Source organism: Talpa occidentalis, unplaced genomic scaffold (genome assembly GCF_014898055.3).
Source record: "Talpa occidentalis isolate TD23 unplaced genomic scaffold, MPIMG_talOcc4v2.1 talOcc4.2, whole genome shotgun sequence".
NCBI lineage: Eukaryota > Metazoa > Chordata > Mammalia > Eulipotyphla > Talpidae > Talpa > Talpa occidentalis.
Window position 1 is genome coordinate 59,892,575 of NW_023602073.1, and position 23,041 is coordinate 59,915,615.

General features: G+C 40.8%; 1 protein-coding gene and 1 long non-coding RNA gene across 4 annotated transcripts in view; one reads left to right on the forward strand and one right to left on the reverse strand.

Annotated features, from left to right (window-relative positions):
• Nucleotides 1-740: 740 nt before the first annotated feature.
• On the reverse strand, nucleotides 741-3,938 carry LOC129146331 (uncharacterized). The gene is made up of 3 exons (XR_008552897.1): nucleotides 3,533-3,938; nucleotides 2,537-2,899; nucleotides 741-1,547 (listed from the first exon to the last, which is right to left on the reverse strand). It is a non-coding gene; the product is annotated as an uncharacterized LOC129146331 (long non-coding RNA).
• Nucleotides 3,939-4,363: 425 nt separating this feature from the next.
• The window catches only part of ZFAND3 (zinc finger AN1-type containing 3), a 307,728-nt gene continuing 289,050 nt past the window's right edge, over nucleotides 4,364-23,041 (forward strand). The window contains exon 1 of one of the 3 annotated variants that reach the window (XM_037518709.2): nucleotides 4,364-4,459. In XM_037518709.2, coding sequence (XP_037374606.2) covers nucleotides 4,389-4,459 — 71 coding nt within the window. In that variant the 5' untranslated portion in view covers nucleotides 4,364-4,388. Of the gene's footprint in view, nucleotides 4,460-5,185; nucleotides 7,628-23,041 lie in introns of those variants that run through there. The other 2 variants (XM_054698760.1, XM_054698759.1) reach the window with 2 other exon arrangements.

Below are 23,041 nucleotides of genomic sequence, written 5' to 3' on the forward strand. Positions count from 1 at the left end.
TGTCTCCACACGTTTCTCTTTTTCAGTTGTGTCCTCCAGGGCTAAAGTCTTTGGCTCCGTATTACCAAGAATGCAGTCCTTGTAATCCTCTGCCCTTGATTCACACATGGCTCTTTCTCATAACACCTCAGTTGCTACTTCAAGTGCTCTGGCTGTTGAAGCATTAATAATATTCTTTATTAGACCCTATAGAGTACATTGATGGCACCTTTCAGACCAATGGTGATGGCAAACTACCCTCAAGAGTCACGTTACAGATTCATCTGGAGCATAATCCATACTAGAAAATAGTCAAGACAATTACGACAAAAGCTCTTCTGCCAATTACCCTATGTTTTGATCCCCTAATTTGATGATGCCCTGAAGTTTTATGTTCTCTCTGAGCTTTTGTCCAACTAAGTGGGCATGTTACAGATATATTGGTTCGAGGGCTCTTCAGATAGAAACCTTGACTGCTAGGAGTAAAGAGTTAGCTGACTAGGAACAGCATAAGTTGAAGCAGATGAACGCTGGGTGTAATTTCATACAACTATACTGTCAAAAAAGCTTTCAATGAGTTTCAGTGTCTTCTAAGGAAGTTGGGTGATGATGGAGACATTCTCCAAGGACAGTCTGATTAGGGTGCCAATTCACATATGAGTCGCAAATTGATTAACAAATTATTGTACCATTTAATTCATTTAACAAATATTTATTGAAGAATATTTTAGTTCATTCCAAAAATATTATGTGTCCTGGACAGTATGTATGCAGCAGAGAAAAAAACAGCCATGATCTTTGGAGAGGGCACACACAAACAAATATTTAATTATAAATTATGATAGGTGACCTAAAGGAAAAGGGTGCTTAGAAGATTAAAAACAGTGTAACATAACCTTAATTGGGACTGGGGGGCGCCAATGAAGACTTGAGGGAGTGCATTTAAATTCATGCCTGAACTAAAGCTTAACTAAAGTTTAGTTTGTTGAAAATTCTTGAACACATCTATTCTTTATTCTTTGAATTTCAGGCTGTAATTTATTCGTCTTTTACTTTGTGGTAGCAGCTTTTGGAATCTTTGCTAAGAACATAACTGACCTGTTTTGAGAACTATAGGTTATGAGGATGGGGTAGCCATATTTGCATTACAAAATAAAGAGCCTTGACTGTACCCCGATCCACTGGCCAAAGACAACCATACCAAGAAAAAAGCCATCTGATAAAAGACCAATCAGGTGCTCTTCTCTGGAATTCATAGCTACCAATTCTGCTGGTTCTTGAAGTGAGGATAGGTAAGCTTGGGCAGTCATGTACTATGTTGCCTAGGAAGTAGTGAAAAGTGTGCAAAGAAGAATGAAGCAGTTCTGTAGAGGTGAAAGAATATGTGACTGGAGAGAAAAAAAGAGAAAATGAGGGAATAGTTACTTGGCTTCCTGTTGGTATTTTACATCCTCGTTTCAGTTCTTCATGGGATCTTGTCGCTCTCTGTTCTCTTGGGTTCTTAAGATTACTTATGTACTTTTTGCATGAAGAAGTTTAGTGGATTTCTGTTACTTGCAGACAAGAGCCTTGACAAAGAGAGGATTTTATCAGATTAGCTCCTCTGTTCAGCAAACATGGATTGAGTTTGCTTTGATCCCACAGAGATTTGTGGATCCCACAAGTTCAGAGAGAATGCACAAACAGAATGGTATATATAGAAATAAAATAATAACATTTGGTAATAAAATTAATCTAGGTAATACCCTGGGAGACTTTCATATCTCCATTGGATTGGGGGTACATAGCAGTTATTTCTAGCAGCCAGTCCTTACGGAGCTATAATCTGTGAGTAGAGACAAACATGTATATTTCTTGGTCCTATAATGGAGATGTAAGAGGAAGGAGGGACCAATTCTGCCTTGGCAGAGTTTAGAAGGCATGGAAGAGGTTTGCTCCTGAAGGAGTAATACTAGTGTGCTGGGCAAGAGAAAGGAAGGGCAGTTGGGGTAGAGGGAAACAGCAGGTGCAAGGCATGGAGGTGTGAAAAAGCAAAGCGCATTTAAGGAATGATGACTAACTAGTGTGAGGGGCAGGAGCATAGTAAAGTGTAAGAGATGAATGAAATCTGAGAGGAAATTTAAAGCCAAATTATATAACCTCATTATGCATATTGAGTTTGAATCTGCTCGTTTGTTACATTTTATCAATCCTGGTCTCCTTGTACATACTGGGGACTCAATAAATGTCTCTTAAATTGAAAAATTGGCAAAACAGGTAGATAAGCAATTTGTAAGATGACAGTCACTTTTTGTATTTAAATTTCCTTTTGGTTTTAGGGTTTCTTTTTACATATATATAAAGAAAACCACTGAGATGCCAACTGAGCGTTCTTCTTAATCTCAGTTTGTTAAACTCATGAATGTGGCAGTGCCAGTTTAAGATTTAAGGGTGATATAAGTCTAGTGAGACCTTGGTGTGTTATATGGCTTCATCCATTCCATGGTATTTTGACAGAAATACTATGAAAACCCACAAAGTTTAAATCAAATATTACACAAAATAATTAAGCACTCACAGTTGGAGATGCTTTGGCTTTAAGTGGCTTGATTTTTGCAATTATCATCTTCAACATCAATAGCATCTTTAGGAGGATGCTAAGCTGAATGTTATTTGGTCTTTTGAAGTTTAGAGGCCAAAAGAAACAATATCAACTTTAACAAACCCACAGAGGATAAACAAACAGATGGTTCATATAGAAATAAAATAACATTTGGTGATAAAATTAATCTAGACAATGTCCTGTGAGGCTCCCGTATCCCCTCCTGATGCGGTTTAACAGCAACCATTTGTGAGTCAGGAAACCTTTCTGGCAGCAGCAGGACTTAGAAGTTTGCCCTTCAAGTAGCTGTGGATTCAGCTTTCCAGGCGTTCCGGTGGCCTGTGATGAAATTAGTCATCAACAATAGCCTTCTGCTCACGATTGGCTGGAGCTCAGAATGAGTTCAGGATCAAGGACAAGGGGCGCTAAAGGACTTTTTTTTGTGGATAGACGTTCTCTGGTCACTTACCAAGAGGCACCCAGTTCCCCGCCCAAAACCAAACCTGTCCATTCCAGGAAAAGAGGTTCCCCTACCCTCGGCATAGGGAGTAGCAGACTTGTGGCTCTCAGAGCATCTTTGGGGAAATGTGACCCAAAGCCTCCTCTTTCGTTCTTGTCTCTCCCTCTTACCACCCCTTCTTGGAACATTTTCCAGAAATTCATTACTGCCAAGAGGAGACCAATTCTCTGGGGGGGGGGGACTTGAGGAGTGGGTCGAATGTTGGGGGGGAGGCTGGGAAGAAAGAACGATTCCCAGCGGCGTGGCAGTTTGTGGAGAAGCGATCCCTGTCACGGCCAGGACAGAGCCCGAGTTCCGGGTCCTCTCACCGCAGAAGACACCAGCAGCGCCGGGAAGGCCGAGACCCACTTCCGGGTTTGGAAGCGCTTTCCTGGCCCCACCCCTTACCGGGTTACGAGGTCTCGGGCGCATGCGCAGCTCTCTGCTGCCGCTCTGGGACTGGCCCAACTTACCCTAAACAACTAAGCTGCTCCTCCCCCTCCCGCTTGGGGCGTACCAACGCGTTTAAGGGGGGGAGGGATAGCTCCTCAGAGACCTCAGAAGCCTCTCCCCTCCTTTGGTTGGGGCGAAGGTAAATTTGCCTCAGAGTTTAAAAGTTTCAAGACGAAAAACGCTCCAGAAGGACGTCTCCGACAGCCCGACGTTCTCGCCTCTGCCCACACCCCCCGTACTGTTCCTTTGAGGCGCTGAACAAAGTGGCACGCCCGGAGCCCAGCTGATCAGCTGCTGGGCTTTGGCGGAGGCTCCCCCGGGCGAGACCATTGTGACTCCTCCGAAGGGGTGCGTCAGGAGGGGAGGGGGCGGAGCGGCCATTGTCCGGTCAGCGCAGCCTCCGGGGGAGGGGAGCGTGTCACGGAGGGAGCGCGGCCCGGGCTTCACAGCAGCCGCTGCTTCGCCGGAGCCGGCGGGGGCCTCAGGTCCTTCCCAGCGCCGCCGCACGGGACATCGCTCTGGCTGGGAGCGGCGGTGGGAGCTGCCGAGGGCGCCGGGTCTTCCCTCCCCGCGGTCCTCGGTTCACCCGCTCGCCCCTCCTCCTCGGCTTCCCTCCCTCTCCGCCCCGCGCCTCCCCCGGCCTCCCCCCCGTCTCCGCAGGCTGGGTGGTGCGGCCCGCCTCCAGCTGACCGGCCTGGAATCCCGGCTCGGAGCCCCGGACTCGCGCCCGCCCGCGCGCCCGCTCCCTCCCCCTCCCCCCGCCCCGAGCCCCCGGGACGCCGCCGCCGCCGCCGCCGCCTCCTCCGAGCGGGGCCCAGGCCCAGCCGCCGCCACCGCTGCCGCCGCCGCCGCCGAGCGCCGCCGCCGCCGAGCACCATGGGAGACGCCGGGAGCGAGCGCAGCAAAGCGCCCAGCCTGCCGCCTCGCTGTCCCTGCGGCTTCTGGGGGTGAGTGTCCGGCGGGTGGGGGCGAGGGTGGGGGCGCGGGCGCCGGGGCTGGCGGGGCCGGCCGCCGGGCCCGGGAGGCCGGAACCCGGGGGGCTGGGCCCCGGCCGGGCCTACGGGGAGGGGGCCGGGGCCGCGTCCGGGGAGGGGCTCGGGCGGGGACTGGGGTGGGCCGGCGAGGCCCTGCCTGGCGGTGCTGCCACCCTCCGGGGCTCGCCCGCCCGAGGCTCGGGCCGACCGGGTCCGCCCAGGCCGCTGGGGAGGGGGCAGGGCGGCGAGGAGGGATGAGGGGGCGGCCTGGGCACCTCCGGGTGGAGCCGGGGTGCCCCCTTGGGCCGGCGAGGCCAGCCCTCCCGCCCCGCCCCATCGGCCCCCGGGCCTGAGTTGATGCCCAGGCGTCGGGAGGGTATTTCCTCTGACTTTTTCACCTCCCCTCCTCCCTGTCCCCGGAGACTTGCATCATCACTTCCTAAATTATATCCCAGTGCCCCATTTGATTTTAGGAAGCTGTCCACACGTCACCCGTTTTCGAAAATCGAGCCCAGAACCCGGACTGCGCTAAAGTTATAGGGGCTGTTGAGGGTCTCACCTTTATTTAAAACATGCTTTAGAGGAGCTGTAAAATTTCCTTGTCAAAAAAACTCCAGCCAGTCTGACCTGGGAACGTGGAGCAAATTTGCTTGGCTCAAATTCCCTTCCTCGTTGTTGTTGTTGTTTTTTTTTTTAAAATGATAAAAATAATCACATTGGCCAGCCTATATTATTACTTGGCCATCCTGTGTTAGAGTGTAAATATATGAGGTGGGAAGTCAACTTTCCCACCTGTAGTTACAGTTAAATTCTCCTTGTAACACTTTGAGTTTCATGGATTGCCATCCCTCTTACCTAACAGGTGTTGTCGTATGACTGTATATTGCAAGGGAACTGGGGGCTTTGAATGCCAACTTTTCTGATTGAGCCTTTTCTTTTTCTTTTCTAAAGATAGTAAGAGGCAGTAAGGAAATGATTATTTCTAGTGAGCCCATCTTGAGAAGAAGTATTGAAGTATTTTATCTTTGTTATTTCCCAGATCCTATTATGGTTAGTGTAGAAACTCAGTCTATGGTTTTGGGAGTTTAGAAGATCAGAAAGTGCACTTTTAATGTCCATTTCTGTGGAATTTGTCAAATCCTAAGGTTATGATGAAGACCTTGATTGTCATTTTCTCAACCTTCTGACTTTTCCTCAGAAATTCTTTGGTGGAAGGACATTAGTTAAACATCAGTTACAGCATTACCAAAAGTTCTGAAGATGTGAAATATTTTTAGGTTTTAGAGTTTTCTGTGTGGTTTGAAAATAATAACCGGGTTGTCAGCTGAGTGCTTACATGGACAACCTAATTCCCACAAGAATCTTTTGGGGTAGGAATCTTTATCTCTTTAAAGAAGTGGAAACTGAGGCTTAGTGAAGTGGGTAACGCACCCTGCATACAGTTTAGGGTGGAGCTAGTGAGCTCTTTAGAGTGCTTAGTCCCATCACATCTGTGACATTAGTCTGCTGCCCTGGAAAAGTCTGGTGTTAACCTCAGATTGTTATTCACTGTAAGAAGAATGTGGCTCAAAGAAAAGTAGCTGCTGTTGGCATCTAATGCCCAGGATGGATTAGAGGTTTGTGTCTTGGCAACATGTTTAGGTCCTTGGCATAACCATTATCTTGAGTGGCACTCTTATTGAAAGACTTTTATCAAGACTTAGGAACTAAGGAAATGGAGTAATAGCCTTTTACAGTTAGAGCACAGAATTCTCAGTGATGCCAAGAGAGTTTGGTGGTAGCAGAAGGAGTAGTTACACTGATGTCATACTTGACCAAAACAACCAGGGCTGCTTTTTTGATACTTCCAGTCTGGTGCTTTTTATAACTGCAATTTCGCCTACAGAAGAATTGAGTAAAATGGTAACAGTTTTGTGGCGAAAAGTATTCTTTTAAATGTGTAATGTTTTAACCTTCCTAAAGGTGTTTGTAGGCTTGTGTAGTTTGCATTTTGTACAGATGTTTAATGACTGCTTACTTTCCATTGTGTAACTGACTTTGAACATGTTTTCCTCATTGCACCAGCTATATCCAGATTGTTAAGTAACAAATATTTGAGTGCCTCTGCTATATTGGTGGACAAGGGGATGCTGGGAATAGGAGACATAGGGAAGTAAAGTGACCCTTCCTATGACGTGTTCTAGGGTTGGTAGAGGGTTTAATGGAAGGGGTACCTATTCAAGGTAGCCTGGAGGAAGTCACATCAGAGAGAATGGAAATGGGTCCAAGGAAGGGAGCCTTTCAGGCAGAGGGAATAGCAAAGGTGAAGGCTTCCATGAGAGAGTGTGAGAGTGAGCACTACACACTTGAGCAACTGAAAGTTCCTTGGGGTCAGTTGCTAGATTGTAAAAGGGCATCATCAGCTAGAGATGAGGCTGAGTTTGTGAGAGCAGTTGATGGTGCAGGGCCCCATTGGTAATGGTGAGGACTTTGGACTTTTGTAACTGAGTGCTTTTGAAGAACTTTGAGCAGATACTAACTTGATTTTATTTGAAAGACTATTGGGTAATTTTGAAAGTGGCCTGGGTGTGGATATGATGGTGTGTGTCTATGTGAATGTAGTGTCTGTATTTTTTGTGGGGTGTTGCCCAGTTCTAGAGCTACAGAAGACTTTTCAGGAAAATCCAGGCCAGCAATGATGTGAATGCCACTAGGAGGTATCTTTTGCCTTGTCTCATAAAAAAAGTGTGTGTGTTCTTTAAAAGCTGCTGTCAGCCTTGCACTCTGTGGAAGCTCTAGGTCTGTAAAGTCAACTACACAGGGCCTATACTGCCCTTTGCAGAGGAGTATCAGCAAAGTATTCTGGCACCAGAAGACTATATGCAGTTTCTTCAGGATTGCTCTTCTCTCCAGTGACTTAAGCTGCAGGACTTGTTGCCCACGATTGTCCAGTTAGGGTACCAATCAGGGGGTTTGGTTAAGTAGGAGAGCTTTGAGGTCTTTCTTGGGGGAACACAATTGGAATGGAGAATGCCAAGGTGAGCATACAATGCAAATGTGTGAATGCTTAGAACACATCAAATTTCTCATTCTCTCTTCTTGGTTTATGTTAAGTAATTATGTGGCGGTAATTTAGTTAACATGTTATTGAGATATGTGGAGGTAATTAAGTTTTCATGTCATTGAGAGACCACCATCACTCCACTGGGAAACTTTTGTACTTGAAATTATTGAAAATTTACCTACTTAAAAAGATTTGGAATTGTTTGTATAGGCCAGTGTTTTTAGGACTGATAATCTTAAGGAGTTTGTTTCTGAGATAGGGACTTAAATATTTTAGTGAAATAGGAACATTTTCTTGACTCATTTTAGTTACTCAGTAATCATTCAGATACAGTGCTAGTTTATAATTGTCAGATCGGAAAGTTAATTGATACATTTTCTTTAGTTGAAATAGATGTATATACAGGAGCACTTTTAGACCATACAGATATAAGTGATATTAGTTAAAGCGAGATTTAAAGTTGTTTAGAGATTTAAAATGTACGGAGGAAAAGATTCTACACAAATTTTTTTTTTTTAAAAAGATTTATTTATTTATTTATTTATTCATTCAATCATTTATTTATTTATTTATACAAGCACTGGGTACAGTCAGAAGCGCGGGAGGGTGAGAGAATTCACCAGAGCCAGAGTGGGGAGCAGAGCAGGCAGAAGGACTGAAGTACACTGCTGAGGGGAGCAACTGGCGGCAGGAGAGGTCTGTGCGCCATGTGGGACCCTCCTCCAGTGGCCATGGAGCAGCTGGGGATCGAACCGGCGCTGCAGAGGCTGCGGGCAGCTTCGCAACCCAGCGCTCAACCGCTGCGCCAACGGGGAGGCCCTACACAAATGTTTTTGAACCCACAGCTATGGGATCGAGTCTCATGCTCTACTAAGCTACCTAGTCAGGCAATGACAGAGGTACAAATATTTTCTAAATCTACAATATTATACAGAAGACAGGAAGAAGAAACTAAAAATGTGCTGAGTATGTTATGGGATCATAGAAAGGATAATTAGGATGATGGTGGGCTTCTTTTTCCAATTCTACTTATTAAATATAAAAATTCAATTACTATTACTATTTTGCTTTCACAATTGGAGATAATCTATTGCAATGAATTTTATAGAATCTTTGGGAAGTACCATTTCTTTCATAATGAAGTTTAAAGTGTAGTAGACATAAATGTTTAGTCTGGTATTTAGGGAGTAATGGAATAGTTAAATGTGGACTTTATTAGGTAAATTATTATTTTGATTAAAAAAGTCAGTTTTTTCTAATGAGTAACAAAGAAAATGGGTACGTTTTCTCTAGGGAGATATAGTTTATTAGTATTTCTTTTTTTTTTTTTTTTGGTGATCTGTTGAAGCATTTTACTTAGCAAGTAGATTTGCTGGTTTATAGATATATTTTAGCTAAAGATGGAGTTAGGCAGTTAGAGTAGTAGTCTCACAAAGTATATTCCATTACTGGAATGACAACCTATGGAAAGTTGATTGAACATACAATGTGGTTTAATTTTATTCCATTTTGCTGTTGGTAATCACAAGATACTGACTAGTGAGCTTAAATAGAATGTCTCTCTTTCTTCTCCCCACTGAGTCCAGGTTTTGTGAATTTGTAGAAGTCTGTTTCTGTTACTTTGAGTCCTTTGGCTAGTGTGCTTGGCTCCTTGGCTTGGGTGACCTCACACTGGTTTTGAATCTTCAGTCTCATCCCTACAATTGGAGCATATTGCCACACTTCAACCAGCTTGGGCTTTCAAGTTCTTGTGAACACAACATGTATCTCTAGAACATCAGTAGAATGTTCATTCCAGTGATGTCACTAATTATCCCTTATTATAAAACCTCTTTAAACATTCCCTTAAAAACAAACAGCTTGTTTGTGCAGTTTTACTGTGCATCTTTGAATATTGTGTGCATCTAAAGATACCACATGATTTAAATGAAGTGTTCACTGTCAGTGAGTTTATCTGCTTGCCCCATTTTCATGATTACATTTGGTATATTCAGAAAACATAAAATTTGACCCTTTGATGTGATGGGACACAGGGAAATAAATTTTAAAAATGGTCTTTGTTTATTTTGGTTTAAGATAATTGCTTTTATGAGTTAGAAGTTAACATGAGATTTTCGGTATTATCGTCTCCCTTTTAAGAGGATGAGAAATAATATAGTTTGGATTTTTTATCATGTTATAAGGAGGTTGAGTCTGCAAAGTGATGCAGATTTTGAAATCCTGCAACAATCATAGATCAAGATTGAGGTTAAGCATTATTTTTCCTCTTTGAAGAAAGGATCTGACAAAGCCACATGTAGTAAGTGACTCAACACTTGTAAAATTTTAATGAAATATTTAAGAAATATTACAGATTTTAACTTTTTGGATGTTGTGAGACTTTTTTGTCACAGTGGTTTGCAAAAGAGGGCCTTTCATTCCAGCTGGGTGGATGATGCCATTGATGTCACTCATTTTACTAGGGGCTTTGAGAAACAGGCTGATCCTGTTCTGGGCTGGGTCCCTATACAACAAGATTGTGCTGCTGAATGAGATATTTAGACATAAGGAAGAAATTTCCTATATGTATTAAATGCAGAACAGAGGTTAAGCAACTTTATTTCAAATGTTTAGTAACCAGAATCTAAGACCAAATTCTAGAATTATGTTATTCATTTTGGTAACCACTAGTTACATATAATGATTGAAATTCATGGTAATTAACACTAAGTAAAATTAAAAATTCAGTTCTCCAGTCATTCTAATCACATTTTAAATATTCACCACCTTAATGGGTAGTAGCCACACAATTGGGGAGCACCGATAAAGAACACTTCATCCTCCCAGAAAGTTCTTTCAAATAAATAGTGCCATTTCAGAATGTTGACTTGATAGGTAGCCAGCATTTTCAAGCCTGTTTTCTCCCTCCCCCCAGTTTTATTGAGATATAATTGACACTTAAGCCTATTTTCTGTGAGTTCTCCAGATCCCTGGTTTCTCATATTCTGAAAATGAGGGGCTTGTTTAATTTAGCTCTAAGTTTCTTTCCAGCTTTAGCAAATTTAATCCGTTGGGGAAAGTAATGCTATTGTTAGTTCACATTACCGGGAAGTACTCCTTTGATCAGTTTGGGGAATTAAAATTTCAGTACGAATTAGACTATAATTTGAACATTTTTTCTCCTGTTGGCTTTTGAGTCAGTCATTGCTCTTAGCACTGTGTCAGTGGTTTGTATAGAGAGGTGTTGGACCAGAAGATTTTTTTCTCTTTAGTGAGAGAATTACTTTTAAGGTATTCACCTTTTGTAGAGGAATAATATTTGTTTTCACAAATGTTAATCTCATGAAAGTTCTTGGTATATGATTAGGGATTAGTGCACTGGATTTTGTAGTAATTTCAAGTTTCTATATACATAAGGCTATATTGGAAATATAATAGCAGTGGGAAAAACCAAAGTAATCTGCGATAATACTAGGTTGAGGGAATGGCTCAAAATAAGTGAAAAGGACTTGTCATCTTTGAGGGTGGGGAACAGAGCTGCAAACAGTGCTGGACATCTGGAATTGTGACTGTAACTGTTAACCAGAGGCAGGACAAATGCGGTAAGGAGGAGGATGCAGAACTAGCTAACTGCATCTATTCATCAGTACCAAATGTCCTGTATCATAGGCAGGTGTAATTTTGTGTTAGGGCAAAAGAATACCCTGGGGGAGGTTATTGGTGTAGTGTGTTGCTGCTCTGGCTTGCGGGTGTGGAGAAGGGGAGAACTTAGACCATATCAGCATTTTGTGTTTCCAGTTTGTGAACAGTCTCTGTTTAGCCTCATTGTTGTCTCATTAGTGACCTGGCAAAGAGTTAGGTGGTGATATACTTGGGACATTCTGAAAGAAGTGATTTTTCTCATTTCTGCTAAAGTAGTGTATTGTGGAGTAACAGTTGTTGATGTCTTATCTATTTCTTGGATTCTTACACATTGGCAAGTTGGTGTGCACTTATATAAAATAACCATACTTTCAGCTACACTTCCTGGAAGGAGAAATTTTCTGGCTACTAACAAGTATCACAAATAACTCATTTTGAAGTCAGGTTTTGATTTTCTCTGACATGCTTGCATTTCATAACACAGTATGAGGAAGCCACTGTAGTTTATGGTTACTGGAATGAGTAGGGGCAGGAATTTGGGGAACACAGTTTGGTTGGAGGACTTAGCTGATCATGTCTGTGCTTTCAGATTATCTGCCTATTTCATATCATTTTTCAATTTTCAGCCCTTTCTAGGATATGGATAGCTGTGTTGGCAAAGTTATCTCCTGAAATAATTTTTTTTTTGGGGGGACAGAGGGACTTAATGAATGAGTTATGAACTAGACTGAATAATACAGTCATTCTTAAACTGACCAGAAGCATATTAATTAACCAGCAAGAAATAAAAAAAAAAATAAACTGGAGGGTGGGAGAAGGTGTGGTTTATTTCATGTGAGTTGTTCTGGACATTTATGATTACTTGGTTTTTGTGCCTGGGGAAGCATGAATGGTGTTCTTCATTTTCTTTAGATGCTACTGAAATCCAGAAAACCAGGTTTTTCAAGTCTTTGTTGTGTTTGCACATGAAACTTTGCATGTATTTGCAAAGTTTTGACTTTATACATTTTATCTAGTTTGCCTTTCCCTTTTAATATAATACAAAAGTGTGCTACTCACCTTTAAAAATAAAGGAGTGTTCTTGGACACTGACTCACAAAAATGTTTGCTTAGGGGAACTTACGTTTTTTTCTTTTCTTGATTGGTGGGACTTGCTGATGTAAACTCTGAACTGTATTCCCCGTTTCTCTGCGTAGGTCACCATTAAATAGCTCTCCCTGTCATCTATTTCTTACTTCTCCTTCCACCCCATTCTGTAGCCACCTCTAAGATGTATTTAAAATATGCATCTTATTTGTTAACAGCTGATCATTTTCCTTATATATTGGGCAAGATTTAATTAAGGAACAGTTGTCTCACTTTATTGACGCCCAGTTTTGAGTGAAAACACATTGGATAGTCTCTTTAGGGATTTATGATTTCAATAATATCAATATGGATTGAGAAAATAGTCACAGGAAAACCTGTTTTATGGATATATGTCTCTAACCACAACATTAAGTAGTATAATACCATGGTTGATTAAGTTTACTTAAATAGTTTCCATTGTAGATGCATTAAATACATTAGGATGTGTTTTCCTTCGGAGTTAAGGGCAGAAAGATGTGACTGTTGGTTTTGTTTTACATATGGGGTGCAGAAAAGTCACTGGACAGAACTGTAGTAAATACCAGATTTGGAGGTGAGTTGGAATAGTAAGGACAAAATAAGTAGTTATGGGGAGACTAGAGTATGATGGCTAAGAGGATGGGAAAAGGTGGGTGGGGTGATAGTAATTGACAATGAAGATTCCTTATGGTTACCAGCTTTTAGTCAAAATATAAGAGGTGGCCACATCTGTAAGGACTGGAGAAACTAATGTGAACAGGTAGTGATGGAATTAAAGAAAGCATTCATGTCTTGAACTGCAGGACATGAGTTCCCAGGGATCTTACAGGGAAGTGCCAAAGATCCTAGTATGAGAGCTGTGGTACAAATTCCAAACTAAAGTTCAGCGGAAATGGCAGCAGCTTTCAGCAGAATTGGTGTTTTTATCTGTTATAACCCCATGTGCTCGCTCTTCTACACCCCAAAGCACCTTATTATCCAATTAAAGGATGGCACTTCATGGTGTCTTTGCAGCAGGCCATGGAGACTCAACCTACTTTCTTTCCTTTATTGGTATTACCACATTACTATATTATCATAACCGACTCCACTCTTTAGTTTCTCTTTTTTCAACCCCCAAGCCAGATGGAGAGTTCAACAAAGTTTTGCTCATCTTTTGCTTTACTTGCTCTTATTGGAAAAACAGTTCTTACAAGCCTTCTCTTTTAAAAGATTTTATAACTAATACCTATGAGGGAAGTCACATTAAATCTTAAAAAAATTAATAGTAGGGTCATCTGAGGACTACAACCTTTCTTATTTGCTGAAAGGCTAGCTTGCCCCCTTTCCAACTAACTCTGGGCTCTTTCAAAACACCTCCAAGGTTGAAGGACATGCTGATGCTGATCTCTTATGTTCAGAAAGCCAACTGCGCTCAGGTTGCTAGGAATGAACTTTGTAATCAAAGACCTGGATTTAAAACTGACCTTTATAACTTTTGCTTGACTCTGGGCAGTTTACCTTTTTGCCTCTTTATCTTTAAAAAAGACATTCTTAGAGTTGCTTTGAGGTTTAGTGATCTCTGATGCCAGGCAAACCTTTGACACGGTGTCTGACCATGTTAGTAATGACATCTATTAAGGGCAAACTTCCCAGCCTTGAATGAGGGAGCATTGGTGGAAGATTAATAGATACAGAACTGTCTTGCTTCAACTGGGCAATTTGCATTTATGGTAATCTCCACACCAGTGCCACCTAGTTAGTTGATGAGCTTTCTGACTAGCTTTTGACCAGTTTGGCTGTGTTCCATAACCAGTCCCTTGTATTCAGCAAGTATTTGTGAAATACTGTTCTCTATCTTGAGCTCTGCTAGGCATGATATGCCCTAAGAAGAACTCACAGTCTAGAAGGGGAGGCAGACCAATAAACTGACAAAACACCATGTGGAAAGTGCTGTGGAACATTATCACTGTATAGTGAGAACAGTGACTGGGCGTGCTGTTGAATGGCATGGAGGAGGGCGGGAGGCCTTCTCTAAGGAGAAGCTGGGTGCTTAAGCTGGGTACAAGTGATAAGCAGGAGTTAATCACTGGGTGATGATAAGGAAGGGCTTCCCAGGCAGGGGGGACAGCTTGCAAAGGCAGAGAGGAGTGAGGAAGCACTGAAATCAGAACTGTATACAGTTCAGTATGTTAGTTACAGTGTATGGCAGGAAGCAAAATGAACCTGGGAAGATGAACATGAGCCAATTATGAATGTACTTGATTTGCCATGCTGTTGAGTTTAGATTTTATCCTGGAAGCAGTTAAGACCATTTAAGGATTTTAAACATGGATAACAGATGATATTTATGTTTCAAAAAATTTGCTCTTGGCAGCAGTGTGGAGGAGAACTGGAGGGTATAAGCTTAGAAACAGAATTCATTTAGACCATTTAAACCTTTTTGGGTCATGGATCCCTTTGACAATCTGGTGAAACCTATTGACCCCTTGAATAATGCATAAAAATATTTATGCATCTCAGAAAATGCCTGTGACTGTGGAGGATACCAATTAGATCTATTGACAAGTACCCTTTTACCCATGTACTATAGGGTCTGTGGACTGCGGAAGAAACAACCCTGAGTGGACTCTGGTAGGCGAGCTGACAAAGCATGTAGACTGAAACGTGTACTTCAGTCCATTCAGACTGCTCTGACAAAATAGCTTAGATTGGGTGGCTTTTAAACAAAAATTTCTCTCTTATAGTTCTGGAGGCCAGAAGTCCAAGTGCTGACAGTTCAGTGTCCGGTCAGAGCAAGCTTCCTCACTGATGCGGTCCTCTCCCTCTAACCTCACCTGACAGAAAGAATAAGGCACCTCTCTCCATCCTTTTTGTAACGGCACTGATCCCATTTACAAGGGCTCTGTCCTCAGGTTTTAATCACTTTGCAAACACCATCACATTGGGCTTTAGGATTGAACGTAGGACTTTGGGGAAGGGGGACACACAGGCATGTCAGTCCACAGCACTGAAGCAGGGGGAATGGAAGAGGTGGGCTTGAGTGTAAGAGCAGAGACAGATTGAATGGGGAGGAGGGGGAAGGGGCAGTGGCAGGGGTGGAGGTGGGGAGAAGAGAAGGCAGCAAAATTCCTGACTTGGGCAGCTGGGTGAAAGATGGTGTTAGTCACGTGCGGTGTTATAGAAGTTCTGCTTACAAGCTGGTTAGATTTTGAAAGGTTGTGAATCCATTTATTCCCATATCCAAAGTGAAATGGTAGAGGCAACCAGTAATACCATCTGTTAGGGTATGCAGTTTTGTTTGGTAGAAAAAGTTTATTTTCTGTGAAGTCTTTAATTGAAGTGATTACATCTGCAAGAAGACTATTATAGATTGTGGGGAGGAGATGATTAGTTTTGGGCAGATTGTATATTTTTTGTGAATAGGTAGTATGTCTGCATTTTATTGTATCTTTTGTAATACAAACTTTCAATTGAAGTATAACATACATAGTGAAAAATGCATAAATCTTAAGTGTATAGCAAAATGAATTTTCACATGATGAATATAGTCATATAACCTGTGTTAAGGCCTAATGCTAAAGAAATAGCCCCCAAGAAGCTCCCTCTTGTCCTCTTTCAGTTATCACCTGCTCCTCCTAAAGGGTAATCTCTGTTCTGACTTTAAACATCATAGATTATCTTAAATTCTTTTTCTTCTTACAACTTTTTTCTGTTTTTTGAAAATTGGGGCATAGCTTAGTTTTCTGCATATGTCAAATGTATATTTTCATTAATTAAAAAGTACCTTGTTTTTCAAGACCACTTTTACATTCATAGCAAAATTGAGCAGGAGGTACAGCATTCCATATAGACTTGGTCCCCAGGGATGCACAGCCTCCCTCACTATCATCATTCCCCACCAGAGTGATGCATTTGCTATTGTCCGTGAACCTGCATTATCACACCAAGTCCATAGTTTGCATTAGGGTTCCCTCCTGATTTTTATATGTTCTATTGGTTTGACAAATACATGGTAGTGTGTACCCACCATTATAGTAGCATACAGAATAGTTTCACTGTCCTCAAATACTCTGTGCATTACCTGTTCATATCCTTATGCCCCCAGCAATCACTGATTTTTTTTTTTTACTGTCTCCATTGTTTCACCTTTTCCAAAATGTCATATAGTTTGATGTCATGTAATTGCAACTAATAAACTATGTACCCTTTTTCTAGATTGACTTCTTTCACTTAGTGATATACATCCATGGTTTCTCCATGTCTTTTCATGGCTTGATAGCTCATTTCTCTTTAGTGTTGAATGCTATTTCATTGTTTGGATGTTCCGCAGTTTATCCGTTCCTCTACTGAAGGATATGGTTGCTTCCAGGTTTTGACAATTATGACTAAAACTCATAGTCATGTACCAGTTATTTTGTATGGACTTAAGTTTTTAGCTTGGCACATACCAAGGAGCGTGATTGCTGGATTGTATGGTGAGTTATATTTAACTTTGTAAGAAACTGTCAAACTTTTCCAAAGTAGCTGTACCATTTTTGCATTCCCACCACCAAACACTGAATGAGTTCCTGTTGCTCCTCATCCTTACCAGCATTTGGTGTTGTCAGTGTTTTGGATTTATTTTGGCCATTCTAATAGGTCTATAGTGGTATCTCATTTTAATTGGCAATTCTCTAGTGATGTATGATGTTGAGAATCTTTTCTGATGCTTGTTTAGCATTTGTATATCTTTTTTGGTAAGGTGTCTCTTCTGCTCTTTTGCTTATTTCTTCCCCTGGGACTTTTGCTTAACTTTTAATCAAGTTTTTTTTTTTGTTTTGTTTTGTTTTTAACGATTTTTTTTTTTTATAGAGGCATGTTATTTATTTATTTATATGTTTGTTTGTTTTGTTTATACATGCACTGGGTACAGTCAGAAGTGTGGGAGGGTGAGAGAATCCACCAGAGCCAGAGCGGGGAGCAGAGCAGGCAGAAGGACCAAAGTACACTGCTGAGGGGAGCAACGGGCGGCAGGAGAGGTCTGCGCGCCATGTGGGACCCTCCTCCAGGGGCCGGGGAGCAGCCGGGGATCGAACCGGCGCCGCAGAGGCCCTGGGCAGCTTCGCAACCCAGCGCTCAACCGCTGCGCCACCGGGGAGGCCCAATCAAGTTTTTTTTTTTTCTTCCCTCCAGCCTGTGGTGTCTTCTCATTCTGTTAAGTTAGATGAATTTTTGTGTACAATTTGATAACTTTTTTTCATATGCTACATTTGTAGACCTACTGCCCACCCAGATTGACATATACTTAGTATATTTCCATGACTCTGGTGGAATCCCTTGTGACCTACCCCAGTTGATTACCCGCAACCTATTTTGACCTTTATCATTACTATAGATAAGTTTTGCCTGTTTTGAATTTTCTTTTAAAAAGATTTATTTATTTATTTATTTATTTATTTATACAAGCACTGGGTATAGTCAGAAGCGGGGAGGGTGAGAGAATTCACCAGAGCCAGAGAGGGGAGCAGGGCAGGCTGAAGGACTGAAGTACACTGCTGAGGGGAGCAGTGGGCGGCAGGAGAGGTCTGCAAGCCATATGGGATCCTCCTCCAGTGGCCGGGGAGCAGCCAGGGAGTTACTGGAACCAGCGCTGCAGAGGATGCGGGCAGCTTCGCAACCCAGCGCTCAACCGCTGCGCCACCGGGGAGGCCCCTGTTTTGAATTTTATGTAAGGATTACATAATATTTACTCTTTTGTTTGACTTTTTTTTCCTTCAGCATTATGACTTTCAGATTCATCTGTATTTGCATAGAGAGGTAATGATTTTTCATTGCTTTGTGATATTCCATTTTACAACAGCATAAATTACCCATTCTACTTTTTGGTGTTTTCTGATACCGGAGTATTATGAATAATGCTGCTGTGCGGTAGTATTGTTGGGTTATAAGGAATATGTATATGTTTAGACTTAGTAGATAACTTGCTGGTTTTTTAAAGTAATTGTATCAATTTATACTCATTAATAGTATGTAAGAATTTTGTTTACTTCATATCTTTGTCAGTATTTGATACTGTCTTTCATTTTAGTGGTATGCGGAATTACTGCATTATGGTTTTCATTTGTGTTCCTGGTGACTATCAAGCACCTTTCTTTGCTTGCCACTTGACTGAACTTTTTTGTGAAATGCCTGCTTATACTTTCTGCTCATTTTTCTGTTGGGTTGTGTGCCTTTTTTCTCATTTTTGGGAGCTTTTTGTGTATCCTGAATATGAGTCCTTTTCTAGGTAGCATGTCAATATAACTGTATATTTTGCAGTATCTTTTAATTCCTTTTTTCTATTAGAAATGCGTTCCTTTGTTAAAAAATTTAAACAACACACATGAGTATACAGTAAAGGAGATGTTTCCCCCTATACCATGCCCTTAGTCTCACTTTCTAGAAAGAATCATGGTTAAGTTTCTTGAGTATCCTAGAAGTTTCCTGTCCATACACTGAATTTATCTTTTTTTTAAACACAGGTTGCAGCCTACATACTATTCTGTACTTTGCCTTTAAAAAAAAAAAAAAACAAAAACCCAAAAACTTAATGTATCTAAGCATTCTTTCCAAATCATTGTATTCATTGCTAGCTGCTGCTTTTAAACGCAACTCAAGATTCCAGTATGTGTATACTAGATTTTATTTAACCAAGTTATTTAGCCACTACTTGATGAGTATTATTGAGTATTGTTATTACTATTACACTACAAAAATGGTGTCAGGTATGTTGAATTTTAGAGTTTGTGAACCATCTAATGTGGAAATGCCTTTAGGTGTTGAAAGTTTAGGAGAGGATGAGATCTGGTGATGTTGCTGCATAGGCCATAGCTGAAGTTAGTGGAACAGGTAAGAATCACACAAGAAGGACTGATAAATTACTGGTTCTTTCTGGAATAAGGAAAAGGTTTTCAGAATCATTTTTAGGTGCTTTTTCTAAAAAGCAAATTCTGCTGCTTTTCCCACCTCTAATTTAGTGTGTTTGGGGTTGCATCTGGGAAATACATTCTTACCTTTTTTTCTTACATCTTTTCCATACTCTGTGTGCCATTTTCTTTTTGATATGCAGTTGTATAGAGTGAGGATGAAAGCCCAAGAAACATAGGTATAATAAGGGGGGTAGTTTGGGATGGACAGAAGATGGATGGATATAGGAGGAATCAGATGATCGTAGGTTCACTGAAACCAGATAGGGGATAGTTCAGTGAGGAAATGGCAGGTGGGTCATGTTGCAGAGAACATTCAGGTAAGATAATAATTGGAGCTTCTTTGCTGCTTACAAGTGTTAGAAGAATTAATACCTTTTAATCTGTTCTGGCCCAGCATAGTACTAAGGTACCTTTTGTCAAAATGATTTTAATTATCTAGTAGTCCAGTAGTCATGAATTAGGAAACCTTTCTTTGCATCAATTTATAATTTTGGTTTCTATTTTCTTTCAGTAATTATTAAAATTTTAGGTTAGATGAAAAAACAAAACAAAATTTGAACTCCTGACATCTTGGGTTTTAAGAGATAGTTTGTTTTTATAGTCTTTAGGGTCTCATGTATAAGATTGCACCTGCCTCATTTGTCTTGAAATTACTCTCTTTTAATCCTCAGAGTTTTTTCTAGAAGGAAGTCTTTTATTTAGTTTGTGCTTTCACCCTTATAAATATTGAGTTGTCTTTTTTGAAGTCTATCCAGTGGTGTGTTTTGTGTTTTTAAGTTCATCTGTGTCACTGGAAAGACACTAGATATATTCTTGTCTTTCTCTTGTGTCGGGTGAAATAGGGTAGAAAGGAACCGATTTTGTGGGAGGTACTAACATTTTTGTGCTGGATTTCTTTCCCTTAGAGTGTTTTTAAGGTATCTATTTATAGCAGTATTAATACTTATTTTGCTGACTAAATAATGTTCCACTGTATGGATGTACCATATTTTGTTTACCCATTCATCAGTTGATGGACATTTGGATTGTATCCTTTCTGGCTATTTTATATAATACTGTGAACATTTGTGAATAGTTTTTGTTTGAACAGCTGTTTTCAGTTTTCTTGGAGATATGTACCTAGAAGGGAAATTGCTGAACCATGTGGTAAAACTCTATGATAACAATTTGAGTAATGCCCAAACTATTTTCCAGAGTGTTGTATCACTTTATACCAATTTATGGGGAGTCCAGTTTCTCCACATACTTGCCAACACTTGATACTTATCTTTTTGGTTTTAGATATTCTAGTGGGTGTGAAGTGGTATTTCATTGTGGTTTTGATTTGCATTTGTTAATGTCTCATGATCTTGTGCATCTTTTCCTGTGCCTGTTGTTCATTTTTATGTCTTTGGAGAAATATTCTTATCGTTTGCCAGTCTTTTAATTGGATTATATGTCTTTAAAAAATTATTTGTTTTATGCATACAAGAACTGGGGTACAGCCAGAGCTGCAGAAGGTGAGAGGATTCACCAGGGACAGAGGAGGGAGCAGAATAGGCAGACTGACTGAAATACACTGCTGAGGGGAGCAGCAGGAGAGACAGGAGAGGACTGCTGCACTATGTGGGTACCTTCCTGGCCAGGAATTGAACCTGCGCCACAGAGGCTGTGGACAGCTTCACAGTGTGGCGCTCAACCTTCTCTGCCACCAGGGAGGCCCGGGTTATATGTCTTTTTATTCTTAAGATGGCACGGTGTATATATATATATATATATATATATATATATATATATATATATATATATATATAAAAACAGTTTTTTTGCAGAAACTGTTATATATATATTATGGATGTTAGTCCCTTATCAGATCTATGATTTGCAAATATTTACTCCCATTCTGTAGGTTGTTTTTTAAAATATTTTTTTGGGATATTCTCCTTTGAAGTGCAAAAGTTTCAAATTTTGATACAGTCCAGTATACTTTTTTTTTGGTTGGTTGTACTTCTGGTGTCATATCTAAGAGAATGTTGTCTAGTTCAAGATCATGAAGATTAACAAATCATTTTTTTCTAAAGGTCTTACAGTTAGCTCTTCTCTTCAGTTAAAATCAGTTCATTTTAAGTTAATTTTTGTATATGATGTGAGAATAGGGTTCCAGTTTCATTCTTTTGCAAGTGGGTATCTAGTTGCCCCCATACCATTTATTGAAAAAATTACTCTTTTCCCCATTGAATTGTGGCACTCTTTTTGGAAGTCAGTTGGCTGTAAATGTAGCAGCTTATTTCTGGACTCTCAGTTTTATTCCATTGATTTATACTGCCTACTTTTATGCCACTCTCTTGAGTACATACATTGTGCTAAGTTTTCAAATCAGGAAGTGATGTCCTCTAAGTTTATTCTTTTTTTTTCCAAAGATTTATTATCTGTGCAGACAAGAACTGGGGTACAGGCCAGAGGGGTGGGGGGGTGGTGGCGGCGAGAGGATTCACCAGAGACAGAGTGGGGAACAGAACAGCCAGACTGACTGAAGCACACTGCTGAGGGGAGCAGCGGGTGAGTCAGGAGAGGTCTGCTGCACCATGTGGGTTGCTCTGTGGCCCTCCAGGGTATCAAACCTGTGCTGCAGAGGCTGCGGACAGCTCCATAGATTGAGTCCAGGGACACCAGGGAGGCCCCTCTAACTTTATTCTTTATTAAGATTGTTTTCTGCATTTGCATATGAATTTTAGGGTCATTTTGTCAATTTCTGCAAAGAAACTGTCTAGGAATTTGATAACGATTGCATCTGTGGGTTAATTTGGGGGAATGCTGTCCTGTTAAATAGTGTTTCTGTGCTTGGACATGGGGATAGCCTTTCATGTCTTCAGTTACTTTCAGTGATGTTTTATGGTTTTCAGTGTATAAGTATTGCACTTCTTCTGTTAACTTTGTCTATTTCATTTGTGTTTGGTGCTATTATAAGTGGAATTGTTTTCTTATTTTCATTTGCAGCTTATTCATTGATAGTGGTTAGAAATACAATTAATTTTTGTGTCTTGATTTTGAATTTTGTCATCTGCAAATAGTTTTCCTTTCCAATATGGATGCCTTTTGTGTCTTTTTCTTGCTTTAATTGTCTTAGTTAGAAACTGTAATAAAAGGTTAAATAGAAACAATGAGAGTAGACATCATTCTCTTGTTCTAGGTCAGCAGGGGGGAAGCTTTCAGTCTTTCATCATTAACCAATGAAGTTCGATGTGTTAATATCATTAGCTTTTTGGGTAAATTCTTTTATCAGGTTGAGGAAGTTAAACTTTCTATCCTTAGTTGTTGTTTTTCATGAAGTGATGTTGAATTTGGTCAAATGTTTTTTATCTGTGTCTTTTGACATTGTTAAATAGTTTTGTCCTTCAGTCTAGCAAATAAAAATCAACAAGCAACTGTAAACCAGGGAGTAGGATCAAAACAAGGGGGGGGTGGTGGGAATTGCATACATTGTGCAAAAATGAAAAATGATGTAAAATATATATAATAAAAATATATATAATAAAAAATAACATGAAATTTAATATCTTAAAAAATATTTATTTATGCATACAAGAACTGGGGTACAGGTCAGAGGTGTGGGGGGTGAGAGGATTAACCAGAGAGACTGGGGAGCAGAACAGGCAGATCTATTGAAATACACTGCTGAGGGGAGCAGGGGGTGAGCCAGGAGAGGTCTGCTGTGGCCAATGGGTTGCTCCCCCACTGCCAGGGATTGCACTTGTGCTGCAGTGGCTGTCAATAGCTTGATAGCGCTGTCTTTAACCCCTGTGCCTCCAGGGAGGCCCTATAACCTATTACTTTTGTTGACTTTTAGATACTAAGCCAGTCTTGCATTTTGGGATA